Source organism: Syngnathoides biaculeatus, chromosome 1 (genome assembly GCF_019802595.1).
Source record: "Syngnathoides biaculeatus isolate LvHL_M chromosome 1, ASM1980259v1, whole genome shotgun sequence".
NCBI lineage: Eukaryota > Metazoa > Chordata > Actinopteri > Syngnathiformes > Syngnathidae > Syngnathoides > Syngnathoides biaculeatus.
The window spans coordinates 9569124-9584983 of NC_084640.1; the positions used below are offsets into that span (position 1 = coordinate 9569124).

General features: G+C 39.5%; 1 protein-coding gene across 6 annotated transcripts in view; it reads left to right on the forward strand.

The window, feature by feature from the left end:
* The window catches only part of csmd3b (CUB and Sushi multiple domains 3b), a 326110-nt gene that overhangs the window by 206350 nt on the left and 103900 nt on the right, over window positions 1-15860 (forward strand). For all 6 annotated transcript variants that reach the window (XM_061814643.1, XM_061814652.1, XM_061814660.1 and 3 more), the window contains 2 exons: window positions 1343-1455; window positions 12317-12394. In XM_061814643.1, coding sequence (XP_061670627.1) covers window positions 1343-1455; window positions 12317-12394 — 191 coding nt within the window. The remainder of the gene's footprint in view (window positions 1-1342; window positions 1456-12316; window positions 12395-15860) is intronic.

Here is a 15860-nt window from a genome sequence, read left to right on the forward strand (position 1 = left end):
ATTTTTTGATTAGTTATTTGCAAGTCCTGTAGTTTGTTTTGTTGTATAACATGCATTTTCTAAAAATACCAGCAAGTATTTTAGGGAATGATGTAATTTATTTCAAAGCTTTTATTGAAAATGTACTATAATTAGTTTTTCACGAGGATTTCAACAGGATTTGTGCGTATTTTTTTCTTTCTCTGGTACATATTTAGAATTTCAAAATGGTTTTGATTTGAAGTATTTACAAGAGGTGTTTTTAGAATATACAGTAAATGATTATGCTACTTCATTAAGTGTCATTGGGACACGATGAGCATACTGCTTATCATAACAATCATAATATTGATAATAATAATAATTCTAATAATGACGGTGCTCGTCATCATAATGTTCACTTCCTCTCACAGCAGGAGAGCTGCAGAATCACAGTCAAATCTGTATGTAGTGTAATTGGCGATGTATAAGATTGTGAATACAACCATATTTTGAGACAAAGTGAAGCAGCATGTGGCTTATAACCCAAGGCTATTCTTACAACTAAATGTTCGAAGAACTTTTAGAAAATGATTCGCTATATGACTAACAGTCTGTTCCAGATCCACCCACAATCGGAGAAAATCTGTGGCAGAGACCTACAGTAAAAGTATATTTGAAGAGTTTGTTTTCAAAACGAGACATAGGCGCCAAAATTATCCATTCGGAGCTGGATAATTTTGGCGCGAGTTTCGTAAATCTGAAAAAAATGCCTATGTCTCGTTTTGAAAACAAACTCTTCATTTTTAAAACAAATTTTACACCTCCTACATGCGTTAAACAAATTTAAACCTTGTAAAACACAAATATTTCTTTGCACCTGTTCTCACTTGTTCTCTCACTGTTCTCCAAATAAGTGTGTTTGCTTCAAGCAGCTGACTGTACAAATTCCACCATATATGAAAGAGATACTTCAATGTTGTATATTTAAACACCCAAATGTTCAACCAAACTATCTATTGAAACTCTGCTTGTGTAATGCTTCCATTATTTTGTAAAACCCCATAGAAAGGCTAATGGGAATTAGCATATGTGTTACAGTAATTACAAAGTTTTGAAGAAGTACTACTTTAACGAACATGAGCAGCAACATATTCAAACAGCATACAATAATTACTCGCATATATTTTTTCAACTGTGTGGGAACAACAACTATGCCGCATGGCTAATTAGAGAACTTCTGTGTCCTTTTCTTGCTACATCACCTTGCGCTTCTTAAGGCGCACAATTCTGAAGTCAGACCTCGCCTATATTCTGTAAATACGCCTTAATTATCGCTTTTGGCAGTCACGTAATAAAGAAATTGTTTGGTTGTGTGTCACAGGTTGTCGGGGAGCAATGTGCCATCGCCCGTGGTCAGCAACAAGAACTGGCTACGGTTGCATTTCGTCACAGACAACAACCACCGGTACCGCGGTTTCAGCGCACACTATCAAGGTGAGTGAGCACATTCGTTTAAACATAAACAAAGAAAACTTGGATAACCTTGTCGTCAAATATGTGGTACAAGGTGCATTGGTGTACATTTGTCCATTTGGAAGGTAGCCAGGTTACTCGGGTTTACCAAGAATGATGTAAAATTACTGGACCATGTGTACCATTATTAATGACAGCTCAAGGGGAAGGTTCCATCGTGACATCAGAAACAAAGCGTGGATAAATCCTGCAATAAATAAATAGAATGATGTCATGTAATTCCATGCTACCATGTTACTTCCTGGTTCATAAAGGATAATTTAAAACAAAAGAACCCAACCATTCCAATTTATGGTTTAGGGGAACAGTTCTATAGTCCATTGATCCATCCATTTTCTGAGCTGATTATCCTCACAAAGAGGGACCTGGAGACTATCTTAGCTATCTTTAGGCAGGAGGCAGGGTACACCCTGAACTGGTTGCCAGCCAATCGCAGCGCACATAGAGATAAAACAACAGTTGCACTCACAATCACACTTAGGGGCAATTTAGAGTGTCTAATTAATTTTGCATGTTTTTGGGATGTGGGAGGAAACCGGAGTGCCCGGAGAAAAGCCACGCAGGCACGGGGAAAACATGCAAACTCCACACAGGGAGAGCCGGGATTGAACCCTGAGCCTCAGAACTGCGAGACCAATGCTTTACAGCTGCTCCACCGTGTCGCCTATTCATTCATTGATTATCATATCACCATACCGCTGCTTTTATAGTCAACAGATAAATCAAATAAATGATTCTAAAAGGCATTGTTATTATTCTTTTCACTTCTCCATTTCCACATAGGTAATTGGTTATTTCCTTGTTCATCAAGGATGACGTAAGCACTTAAAAAAAGGACGAATAAAATATAAATGACTAGAATTTTGTTCATTTTTCCAATTGTCTGATTGCATCGTACTTATTGTTGGACAATGGCACAGGACAATTGAACCCTACTAATAGTATTTCAGGATTATTGTGACAGATTTATTGTAGCTAAAATAGTAAAGAAATCGAAAATTAATTTACCAAGTAAATAATTCATGGTTCGCAGAGTTGATGTTGGTGTGTCCGTTCATATGCTCGCCAGCCACTTTTTGGTTGACAAAATATGACAAAAGACGACTGGTCTGGACTGTATCGTCTTTGTTTTTCATGTTTTTGTTTTGTTTTTATGGGGCCTGTGCGTTGATGGAGAATTTACGCTTTCATGTTTTTTGATGAATGGCGAGCATGAGGAGGCATGGAAATTTCATTTGGTATTACAAAGGTCTGCTTGTTGTTTTTCCTTTTCTTTTATGTCTGTAGACGTGACGGCATATAAACATGCTATTGTAATGTAATCCGATTCAATCTTCAAAGATGAGCTCGTTGTTTCTTTTTTATGATTATGTTAGAAGCGATGCTTGACGTCATAAATCCCTCTTTCATTATTATAGCCTGCTCGGTATCATCGCGTTCGATCTGTGGATTAATAGCGCCCATGAATGGTGTTAGCGGTGAGTGGCTAACACTGAGAGTTATGATGCCCTATTGAAATACTCCAATTTTTTTCTACCCCTCTTTTTAAAATAAATGTTGCACTCAAGTGCACCCAGATGGTCTTCAATGTAAAGTAATTTGCTTTTTTATTTTTTTCATTTTAATGATTCCTCAGTGCGATATGGTCTTATACGGTTGGTTATGATCGCATATGGCGTCTCACATATCTGTCAGCTTTTAATGTGATTCAAACCGGCCAGTGATTTGGATCCGAACAAAAATTGTGGATTATTGTTGATTGATTGATTTTTATTTTATCGCACTTTAATACAAAAATGGCAAACAACAATTTGGTAGTTCATTCTCTTCACTTTATTTATCGTTATATTTTATCTTTTTTATATCCCATTACCTCTGCGCCTACTTCCCGATTGGCTGACTGACAAGCTGACCGCCTCCCCTCGGGCTCCTCTTAATTGATCCTGATTGATTGTCTAATTCTGTTTTAAAAGGTTAATCAGGGTTGTTAATGAAGGGTTGCTGGGTGCAAAAGTTGCTTGATTAATCGAGAGCTGCTTCTTTAATGCGCTAACGAGAGATGTCAGTCATCCTTACTGCAAATATTATGATTATTGATTATCAGGCTTCCTACCCTCACCAGCCACTTTATTACTGTGCTAATCGCTGGGAAAAGCTGAGAGTTCTGTTTTACTGTATTTGCTTGAAGAAATTGTTTTGCGTAATGCTGGAAATGTGGTATACAGTCTTCTGATGAACTCGCCAAATGCTATCACATGTATACTAAAAAATAAAAAACATCTGAATTTCCACCGTCTCACCCATTGATCGCTCTATTCTAATGATGGAGGTTTTTTAGTTTAGTAACAGAGCAAAATAAAAATATTCCAATTTTTCCACCTGCCCCGAGAGACAACGTGAGCAAATGTACTTTGGCAGGCTGGCGTCCCTCGCCTAAGACGCTCACTCCGCGACCTCCCGGGGAGGGTTTGGCACCGCCAGCGAGATGGTCAGACTTCCTTTGCGTGACTCTTGATGCTAGTTTGTGTGCGTGTGTGTGTGTGTGTGTGTTTGAAGCCACAGGAGGGCAGCCAATTGGCTCGCATAACTATCTAATTGTGCCTCCACTCCCCAAATTTTGAAGCGGCGAAATAGACGAGCGGGCAAAATAGTGACATTCGGCCAGGCTGAGCTTGGCTTTGTCTTAATATTTGCCCTGCTGTTGTCAACTAGTGTATAATGAGCATATGTGTCCATGTGGGGGTGTGATGGATGATTTGTACTGTGTGTCGAATTGCTTCCAGCCACAGGGTCATAATTCTAAATAACTTTAGCCTACTTCTCATGTTTGCAATGCTAAATTGATGGGAATACTTTGCTCAACTACGGTATGTTTCCTCACTGTGACAATAAAAAAAAAAAAACTATTATACGATGCAATATATGATAGTCATGGTGCTAATATTTGATTTTTGTGGTTGTCGTTAGTTGTGGCACGGTGGTTCAGCTGGAAATCATTGGCCCCACTGTTCTGAGGTTCCGTGTTCGATGCCAGACCCCCTTGTATGGAGTTTGCATGTTCTCCCCATGCCTGCGTGGCTTTTCTCCAGGTTCTCCGGTTTCCTACCACATCCTAAAAACATGGAACATTAATTGGACACTCTAAATTGCCCCTAGGTTCTTTTGTGAGTGCGGCTGTTTGTCTCTATGTGCCCTGCGATTGGCTGGCAACCAGTTCAGGGTGCACCCCGCCTCCTGCCCGTTGACAGATGGGATAGGCTCCAGCACTCCGTGCGACCCTTGTGAGGATAAGCGCCTAGGAAAATGGATGGCTGGATAGTTAGCTGTGACGTACACCTGCATGCTTTTTGTAATGTTTTTTTTCTTGCTGACAAAAAAAACATTAGAAACTTGTCGAAGAGTGCGATGCAATCCTACACCACCAAGCAAATACATTAAAATAAGAATATGATTAAATGAATGAATACAAGGAGCACGATGAAATAGTGGTTAGCATATCCACTATATAGTTCTGAGGTTGGGGTTTTAAATCCAGGCTTTGGCCTTGTGACGTTTGCTTTCCATGCTTGCGTGGGTTTGCTCTAATGTTATAAAAAACGCGTACGAGTATAAAGCGGCTCCACTCAATATTTTGTAGTTTTCCGTCATCTGGATGTCTAGATACATAAATGATCACTTTCAGTATAATGATCTGCAGTTCTACACCATAGCAAGAATTGCATTATAAAATACATGCATACCATATAATAAATACATGAAAAAATGTGCATTTAAAAATAATAAGAATATAATGAATAAGGTATTTTTCCAGTCATGAATAAGGTAAAAGGCCCTGAGGATCATGCAATGCTGCTTGTTCAGTCACCATTCCATCACCAGAAACAAATAGGTAAAGTAAATAATGTGCCTCAAGGTCTTTGCTTTTTCAATTACTATTCCATCTATAAAGCGTCAGTCTTTCGGAATACCAGCCTCCGTTCACACAGCCTTAATAATCTGCTGCGCGGCAGTCCTTGACACGCATGTCACATGCTACCGAAGGTGTCGAGTGTGGCGTAGGTTGCACGGGGTGTGAGGATGTCCTTCGCCAAAGGTTAGCGGTCGTGTCACATGACAGACACCAGGAAAACATGTCTCACTGGTAATGCTGAACAAACTGTCAGAAATGTTTTTATTATATATTTGTTACATTCTAATAATATTAAAAATATTCGTAGTAGTAGTAAAAGTAGTCATAGAATGTATGTATGAGAGATTTTATTATTCCTTATTTAAATCAATTTTGTAAAACATGCATTTGAAAGCGGTGTCCAGGCAGGTCCACCAGCAGTACAATAAAATAATACAGCAAAAAATGTAAAAGTATTTTAATTTTATTGAATTGATTTAATTATCATACTTTAAAATATCATTTGAAATTATTTTTCAACCTATTTAGAAGTAATAATCATCGTATAGTTCGTTAATATGATAACAATAAGACTACACCACTATAAAAATAATTAATTAATAATTTATTATGAAATAATCTCATTTAGTTAGCTACTAGCTATTGCGAACATGGCAGCGGAGAAGTCCCGACATCCATATAGGGTAGAACATTATAGGAAGCTATTGTAGTCATTAGAGTTCACTGTCACCAATCTAATTTCCAATTTTTTTTTTTTTTTTTTTTTTTTTAAATGAGGGTGTGTTTTTTTTTTTTAACTTATTGTTGTTTTAATTATTGTTGCCCTGCTTGGATGTTCTGGTGTTTAGCATTTGAGGGCCCCAGGGCAATTACACAGAAAGGGGAAAAAAAGCTATTAAGCTTGGATTAATTATGGCACAGGTTTGATCTTTTATTCATGTACGGATAACATCCACACGAATGCACCACCGACTGAGTATGAAGATGCATTATTCGCAGACTTCGGCGGCATTTGCGGCTCTTACTCATTCCCACTGGTTAAAGGAATAAAGTAACATGAATTCAGTCAGAGCCGGGAAAGCAGCGCTTCTGCGAGTTGTCAACAGGCTCACAGTTATAAATGGTGACACGAATTTTACAGTTCAGGTTCCCTCGAAATAGGTCAACTTCTGTCAGTACTATTGGCCGGAGAGGAGCAAGCGGGTGAGTCACACACTCTGGGGAGCTGTATGTCGAGACTCGTGGAACTGCTCATCATATGTGCAAAAATTGATGTGAGGCTGGTTATTTTTGAGAACCTGCTCAGGAGTCAGACGGCCTTTGTTAAAGATAATACTGGCATAAAGTAGCCTGGCTGGAGCAGGAGCCTAACCCTGTAACTGTGGGTTCTGTGTTTGTCATATTTGAGTCCAAGTACTAAATCTTTGGAGTCCATAACGGTTACGATTTTGCTTTATGGCTGTAAGACTTTTACTTTAACAAGTAGTTGTAGTGTTGGCTACGTTTTTGGTGTTCCAGGTATTTACAAGGAAACAAAGGTTTTAGAGTCCCAGTGCTCCCAGTCTTGTTTCACGGCTGCAGACCTCACACTGGACTCATTTGGCCCCAAGTGAGGTACCTTGCCAGCAGCATCCACTTTTCGGGAAGTCAGAAGACACCACGCAGAGTAATGGGCTCCCTGAGCCAGAGTGTTTGGCTGCAATATTTTACATCCAAGGGCAGAACCTTTGAGAGTCCTTCTGATCCCGCTGTTGTTTCATGACTGAGAGACCTGGTCTTTAATCAGTGTTCTTGGACCCAGACTGGATTTCTAGTGTCCTGCACAGATGAATAATGTTTCAGTACTGTATTCAGAATTTCTTATCTTTTGTGTTCCCGTTCTGATGCTCACAATCTTGCTTCACGGCTGCGGATGTTGGACTTTAACTTTGGATGTAGAATGTACTCCTTTTTGTTACCAAGGCCCCGAGAAAAAACTCATCGCTATGGAGACTTCATATGGGTGTAGGTACTTTGCTATCTTTGCCTAGCATGGGGTGGAATGGAATCTTTTAGCCAAGTCTTTGGAATCACGATGCTTCCAATACTTCTTTCTGACTGCAGGCAGTGTTTTGAATTCAGTACTTTTGGTACCAGGTGTTTTGCGATACAGATATTTGCATCTTGTGAGTTCTGCTGCTCCCTGTCTTCCTTTTTGATTGTGACACCATGGCATTAACATTTAGTGTAGACTGAACTCCTTCTGGTGCCAATACCCTGAGGGTAGTTGTCAGCTCTCTCCTGTAGACTTTGTTCATGAACTCAGGACACCGGAGACTGAGCATGGTGTGTCATAGACTCTCCGGACCAGGGTGTTCGGCCTTCTACTTATTTACGTAAAGATGCTCAAATCTTTAGATTTCTGGTCCTCCCAATGTAGATTAGTAACTGTGAGCCCTGGGCCGGATATTCCTTATAAAATAATGTTTGTAAAAGCTGCCAAGCACCTGTGGGAATTCAAAGGTAAAAATATATTATTTGGTCCGTGTTCAAAAGCATTAACATTGGGGAATCTGAAGGTTTAACAGCCTGAGCAGAACTAAAAACTTGGGAGCGATTCCGACGTTCTACCTGTAAATTCGCCGATTTTGAAAGCACCAACTTCAACCTCCCTCAAATCCCCCGTGTCTAAACCACTTAGGCGGCCTTAAAAGAGAAGGTGCTTATGTGCATTCCAAAAAAAAAAAAAAAAAAGTGACGTGCAGTCAGATACAAGCGCATAGAGACTCCACCCCCCCACGCCTTCCAAAATAAATAAATAAAATACCAGGGATATTTTAAGGCTGTATGAAGGTGGTTCTAGTGTCTTTGTGGCGTATGCTGGGCTAAATACGACACGAAATACTGTAATCGTGACTTAATAAAATAGACCTTTCAAAATGTTTCCAAAGATTTTTTTTCAGAAATCCTTATGTGTATTTATGCATCCAGTATTTCCCCTTTATTTTAGTCTTTAAATGGTTATTATTAAAGGCCTCTTGCCATACAGTGTATGAGACTTTGGTCATGACTGAGTGGAGCAAATTAAACTCATAAATCTATGCGGTGGAGGACTCGTTAAAGCGTCTGCCTCACAGTTCTGAGGACTGGAGTTCGAATCCCAGCCCTGCCTGTGTGGAATTTGCATGTTATCACCGTGCCTGCGTGGGTTTTCTCCGGTGCTTTCCAGTTTCCTCCCGCATCCCAAAAACATGTCTCGAAGGTTTATTGGAGACTTTAAATTGCCTTTTGGTTTGTATGTGCATGTGAATGGCCCTGCGATTCGATAGCAGTTATTACCAGTTAATTACCCCGCCCAAAGATAGCTGGGATAGGCTCCAGCACTCCTGTGAACCTTGTGAGGATAAGTGGCTCATATGGATGGATGGATGAAAACCAATGCAGCGCTGTATGTGTAGTTGGTGTGTCAGTCGGTTTTGCCTCACGCTTAAACGAGACGTGCAAACAATCCACTTTCCTACCTGAAGGCGAGAGCCACAAGTCACGTGCCTTCTTTCTCGTCATCTTTCCGCATGACCTATTCATGAGGTTCTGTGTCTGCGGGGTGTTGCGATTGGCTCTTAATGAAAGGGTGACGGCACAATCTGTCAGCCCGCCGCCATAGCAACCGACCACTATGACTATTAGCCAACGGAAAAAAAAAAATGACAAAAGAATGGCAAGTGCCGGCACTGAAACATTATTCAACCGTGCGACGCCCTCAAGGAGTGAAATAGTAATGGGTATTGTTGAATGCATGGTCTGTATATATATTATGCCAGAGGTCCTCAATAGGCAGACTCCGTTCCAGATCTGGACACAGACAGTACATTTACCGGGCGTATGGTTCAGATTGGATCCTTTGACGTGATTTAGTCCTGTGGGTCCTCACTTTGTGACAGTGGTCTGTTCAGAATGTAGCGCGGTCTATGACTAACTGAATTTAACACATTGGTGGACTTAAAAATCAACCAGGAAAACACGACTTGAAGTTTAGAAGAATATGACATTTATTAGTTAGCCACTTCGGGCAGGAACTTAATTTCCATGGGCTGAAATGTTTTGGCACAATAATACTCTAAATCAATGTGACTACATCGGATATGATTGGCGAGCTATTTTTAATCATCTAAGATGTCAGATGTCCCTTGAAGTCAATCAATCAAGTCTTTATATTACTACCACAGAGTGTGATAAATAGCAATCAAATTCAATGAGGTTCTTGCTTTGACAAATATTATCTCTCCAACATTTTCATAGAGTGAACACCACATTTTACATTCATTACAGTGGGTACAATACCAAAAATATTTTATAACCCAAAAATGAACAAATCACACAAGGCACTGTAGACTAGTGGGTTGACACCATGTTTGCCATTTTCAAATTGAAGCACAAACGTGAATAAATAGATGGCAAATCGTTCAGATTAACTCATTCACTGCCATGGACGTTTATCGCCGTCAACCTTAATCCACTCGGTTACTGACGCTGAAAAATGTGTTCTACACTTTTTTCATGAGGTTAGCGTGAAAGAGCGTCTCCGGTTATAAAACCACTGTCATGACTAACAAATCGCAGTAGATGGCGACATTGGATGTTAAATCAGCACAGCTTTTGAGTTTGAAGAGGCGGCGAATCTCAATATGTCACGTTAATTTTGAGAGAAAAAAATGCCAACACTTACAAAGAGCTCTTACTTATATGGTCAAAGAATAACATATTTTAAAAGCCCTTAAAGTGGCTGCCAATTAGGGAACAAGTATTAAAACATTTTGGAGTGAATGATTAGATACTAGTCTAAATCAACTGCAGGTTTCATTTTGATATGTAGAAGGCACTCCATTATTGCAATCAGTGCGGTTTATTTCTTTTTTTTTTCTAACTTGGGTGCCGCTGCATCTGTATTTTAGTATACGTGAACTTTGCAAAGAGACAACCATAAAACGTGGCACAATTAGTCAAATAGACCACTTAGATTACTGTTAAGATAAACTTTCAGTGGCAGTCATAAAACTCAAAATCATTCTCCTATAAAATGACAACAAATGAGTTCGCCCACTCGAGTTCTCAGTGGCTGAAATTAAATTGAATACAATTGGCTCTTTTCGTTAGCCATGGCAGCTAGTGTAGTATTTTATATTCTCGTGTGGCCACTTTAAAACGTGCTCAACCCGAATGCTGCAAGTTAGTAAGTAGTGCATGTTTGTTTGTATGCCTAAATAAGTTCCTTGGAGAACGCCATGCTATAATCATAAAAGAGCTGTGGTATGAAAATATGACTTTCCTCCAAATGAAAAGCGCTTCAGCCCTCTGGGTTTCTGCTTGCCATTATGCTCTTCTAATGTTTTCTATTAAGAAGTAAAATTGCACCTAAACTGTTCTTAAAAGCACCAAGCCAATACCCAACAGGGGAGCAACTTCTTGGTAAATGCGTATCAATGAGTCTTGAATTAAAGGTGATGTTTGCTCAAATTGAATACATTTTTTTGTCATTTTTGTTTGAAATCAAACATTTAAACCAATATGTGGGTTAGTTCAAAACATTTAGCTCTCCATCAGTCATGAGAACATCACCATGGGGATGTTTATCCATTCAGTTTTTAAGGCGCACGCTAGTGTATTAGCTCTGGTGAATACAAATTTGAAATTTTGTAAATGAATTGGCGCAGCTGTAGAGTTTTGGCGTCACAGTTCTGTGGAATAGGGTTCAAATCCCATCCCTGCCTGAGTGGAGTTTCCATGTTCTCCCGTGCCTGTGTGGGTTTTCTCCGGCACTCTGGTTTCTTCCCACATCCCAAAAAGATGCAACCTTAATTGGACACTCTAAATTGCCCCTAGGTGTGATTGTGAGTGCGACTGTTGTTTGTCTCTATGTGCCCTGTGATTGCCTGGCAACCAGTTCAGGGTGTACCCCGCCTCCTGCCCACTGACAGCTGAGATTGGCTCCAGCACGCCTCGCAACCCTTGTGAGGATAAATGGCTAAGGAAATGGATGGATATTAAACAAAGCAGGGATAAAATTACAGAGACATTAACACTTTTTGGATTGCCATTTATCAAATGCCAACTGACTACACCAAGTATATTCAGTTTTGAAGTCTAGTTTGTACCTTGTATCTGTACATTTCAGTTTTTATTTTATTCATTTATTGATTATCATATTGCAGATGCATTCCAAGTTAACATCCAGCATTTTTTTTTACATTCTGTTTTCAAATGTGCTTACAGTTTTAAAATCCAGGTCCTTTAATTCTATTTTCTATTTTTGTACATTTTTCTTTACTTTTAGCAATGTCATTGTGGCAGAAATATATTCAGTGTAAAAATCCAGTATTTAGATTTTTTTTGTTACTTTATTTAGTTTATTTTATTTATTATTATTTTCACATTTCAGCCAGTGTCTTAATGAAATTGGGTTTTGACCTCACTGTTGGAAATGTGTTAAAGTCTTAGTACATTTAAAGCTGTACAATATATATTTTTTTCAATATATTTTTCTTTCACCCCTGGGGTACACGTACAAATTTTGTTGGTCACCCAAGAATCAGGAATGGTTGATTGTAGATTGTCGTTGTTATGACTCATATCATCAAATCTTTACAAGTCGAGCTAACCCAACACAAGTGCCAATTTTATTGACCTGCTTTTGTTGTTCACTGAATGTGGCAGCAGGACACCCTGACACCCAAAAATTATTTTTTTTTTTGCCTGACATTGTCTGCTTAGCTTGCCACTCTTCCCTCTCTCAGCATTGCGAGTGGAGAAGAACCGGCCACTTTTTTGCCCTCCATCCCTCGCTTGTCTCTTGCTTTATTATGATGATTCTTATTTGCACCTCACGGTCCACTCTGTTTTGATTTATTCTTCTGTGTGTTTTGTTCTCTTCTGCAGTGAAGCGCTCAGTAGATTTCAAGTCGCGGGGCGTTAAATTGTTTCCTGGCAAAGACTCCGGTGGCAAGTTTTCGATCTGTGAGTTCTCATTTTAATGTCATTGTGGCTAATGAACTGACGTGTGCTGATGGCCTTAATTTTTCTTGTCTCCTTTTTCCTTTTGCTTGCTTTAAAAAAAAAAGGCTTTTCAACACTAAATTTGTGAATCATATTTAGTTTAAGCACAAATGTGTTGAAAATAATTTTTTCGATCGATGTTTTGCCTGTAAAAATGTTTTTTATGCAAATAGATTTTTGATTGCATTGTCTGTTTTTGCATGTTTCTTATAGTCACAAGTGCGATCGTCTTTTTACTGGCTCACTTTTAAGTTTTTCTTACCCTTCTTACCCCCTGCTGCTTGCTCGCTTTCCCGCTTGATGTATAATCTTTGTTCCCTATTAGTGACCAGAGGGTCCTCGAATCATGATGCCATTCCGTTCCTTTAGGCTCGTCATAAGATAAATCTGTACGCAAGTCACGATGAGCCTTAGCGACATTTATGCACTATTTGTGAGGGAAGTGGACCAATGCCCTGCCATGAATAACAAAAATCTCTGCGCAATTAACACCCTCCCTGAATGGTTTATAAGCGCCAATTGATGCCACTAGATGGGACCAGAGCTCTACTTTTCCATTAGAAAGGTCTCTGGAAAGGTCCTTGACGCACTTTAAAATTAGTGTCTTGACACTGAAATACATAAATTGGCAATGGGCCACTGTATGAAGGTCCCTAACTCCCTCCAACATAATTCCTTGGCACCAAGATGTCACAAGTTGACGAAAAAGCATTTGCAGTTGACATCACTTTGGCTTGGGCAAAAAAGAATAAGTGGTTTTTTTTTGTTGTTTTTTTTGTTTTTTCCTGAGTGAGTCGTGAATAGCAAATATCCGGTAAAACACTATAAAATAGTTCTTTTTCTTGTTCTGACTTTTTGATTGATTTAAATCTGGCACATAAGTTGGTCTAATTCAGTGATTCTCAAACAGTGCGCTGTGGTACATTAGTGTGACCTGAGCGCTCTTCAGGTGTGCCGTGGGAAGTTATCCAATTTTATGTAATTGCTAAAAAAAAAAAAAAAAAAATTAAGAAATAATGTATCTTTATTCATTCTATTTATGCCAATGAGGCACAATTACAGACAGAACAAAAAAAATCCTCTTCTATTAGATGACAAGAAGTAAATAGTAAAAGTAATCAATCTATCCATTTTTGGTGAGATTTACTTTTGTTGGTGTGTCGTGGGGTTTTCAATTGTAAAATATGTGCCTTGGCTCTATAAAGGTTGGAAATCGCTGGTCGAATTATACACATTGGTGAAAAGGTCAAATTGTGAGCCTAGAATGGGTCAGACCTCTTTGCCAAATGTGTCCACCATACTGCGTCAAAATGTGATCCATTCTGATTTGAGACAAGAACTGCAGCAACACTCATATATTTTTTACAAGAAAGTGTCAGTAAAATGACATCAAACATTTACAGATTCCTTAATTTATAAAGTTTGCGAAAACTGAAAGTCACACTAAAGCTACATAGTTCCACATATTCCTTTGTTCCGACTCGTTGATTTAAATAAATCCCGCACACTGGTTGGGCTAATTATACCGTGGCGAAATTATCACATTGTGGACAGCTAATGGCTCACGAGCCATTTGACCGTGGTCGGAAAAGTGAAAATGGACGCACAGATACGCTCCCATGCCGGGAAACAGCCGCTTGGACACTTGAGAACAAGTGTGGCATTCTTTTCTTTTTTTGTTCGCGAGCTCCCAGTCATTGAAGCTGTCAGCGGCCACTTTAATCGCACATTTTTTAGAGTGCTTTCACACACTATTTCTTTTTCCGCTCCCTCGCTGCTCTCCAACGCGGGCATGCTGCTTTAAGGCGTTTTTTTTTTTTATGTAACTAAGATGATGTGCGCTATTATTTTTGCCCTTTCACTTCCCTGACAATCATTTTGGGTTCTGTGGTCATACGTGGACAGTGACAGCGACTGGCGCAATTCCAAGGACACGTGCAATCATTCCAGATGCATGAATAAGAGGGTCTGCCCACCACATAAGCTTGCCTGCGATTTTTCATCTAATTGGATTCAGATTCCCATCGTGATCTATTTGGAAAGCCAATGTTTCTTGTAAAAGCAGAGTATTATCACCAAATGGAGTCCTATTCCATTATTTACTTCAAAAAACGTGTTTCACAGTTTACGCTTAATTATTTTTGTAGATGACAATCACGCCCCGTCGTCAATCATGGTTGTCATGGTTATCATTTTCATGAGACTGGAGTGCTCAAGGCTCAAAACAGTGTTTCAAAAGTGTCTGCAACTCGTGATTTTTTCCATGTAACTACATAATATAACCCTCCTTTCAAATGCCAGGTTTTGTGATGTAATAAAAAAAGCCACCCTGATTATTTTTCATTTCAAAACTTTTTTTCATCATTAATGTAACTCCTAACCTGTGGTTCTGAAACGTATATAAATATATATTATATATTAGAGGGTAAGGAAAATGGCATTGCGCAATTGTGCACCCCCTCTTGGAATGGGCAATATGGCTGTGAGTTACTCAGTCGCATTCAAAACTATGCTAAGTGAAAGTCAGCATACACCTGCCACCATTTAAAGCAGCAGGTGTAAATTTAAAATTTGTAATAGAAAAATATGGCCTTAGAGCAGGGGTTTGTTGACCTTTTATAGTCACTGTATGGTATACCATCAGACCATCACAGCTTTTAAACGGCCCATAGATAAAGTTCGGAAAAGTAATTGGTTTTGTTTGTTTGCTGTGTTGGCAGAGCACTTGCCAAATTTAGAATAAAACAATATGACATGAATTATATTCAAGATTTTGGGAACCCTCGTTGTATAGCCACTGCTTAACATGGCACTGATATATCTAACGTTGTGTCCAATGCTGCGTGAGATGGTCAGCACAATTCCTGCCCGGTCACTCTGTCACAGTTCCAAAACTGAACAATTATCACACTGATTAGCACGGCCTTGATGGGGTCATATGTTAATTTTCTCTTTTCTGACTGGCTTAGCAACCAAAGCGAGCGTGCACACATCGGACCTATGCAGCGTCGTATTACGTGTGCACCTCTGCGACGTTGTTTACGCGCCTACAAGCCGGTCCCTCTGGAGTGCCCCATTTGAATAGTCCAGATGGTCAAATTAGCCGCTCCAGCAAAGCAGCAAACTAGCCCGTCGGCAAAACAACACACACGCATCCACCTCCACCTGCTGAGTGTACGCTGCCTGTTTGTTAGCTGGCCACACCACACTCCAACAAAAACTAAACAAAGAAATACCTGCTCGGAATGTAAATGGCAATGTCACGATGCTAAGTATTCAGAACATGGACCATGTGTCTGCCAAATTAACGGGATTGCTGCCGTGCCAACTCACACGGCGAATGATTGGAATGTCATCGGTATGGCAGATAATTAGCCAAATAGCAACCCATCAGACATACTGGAATGTTTGTTGTTAAAAAGTCAGG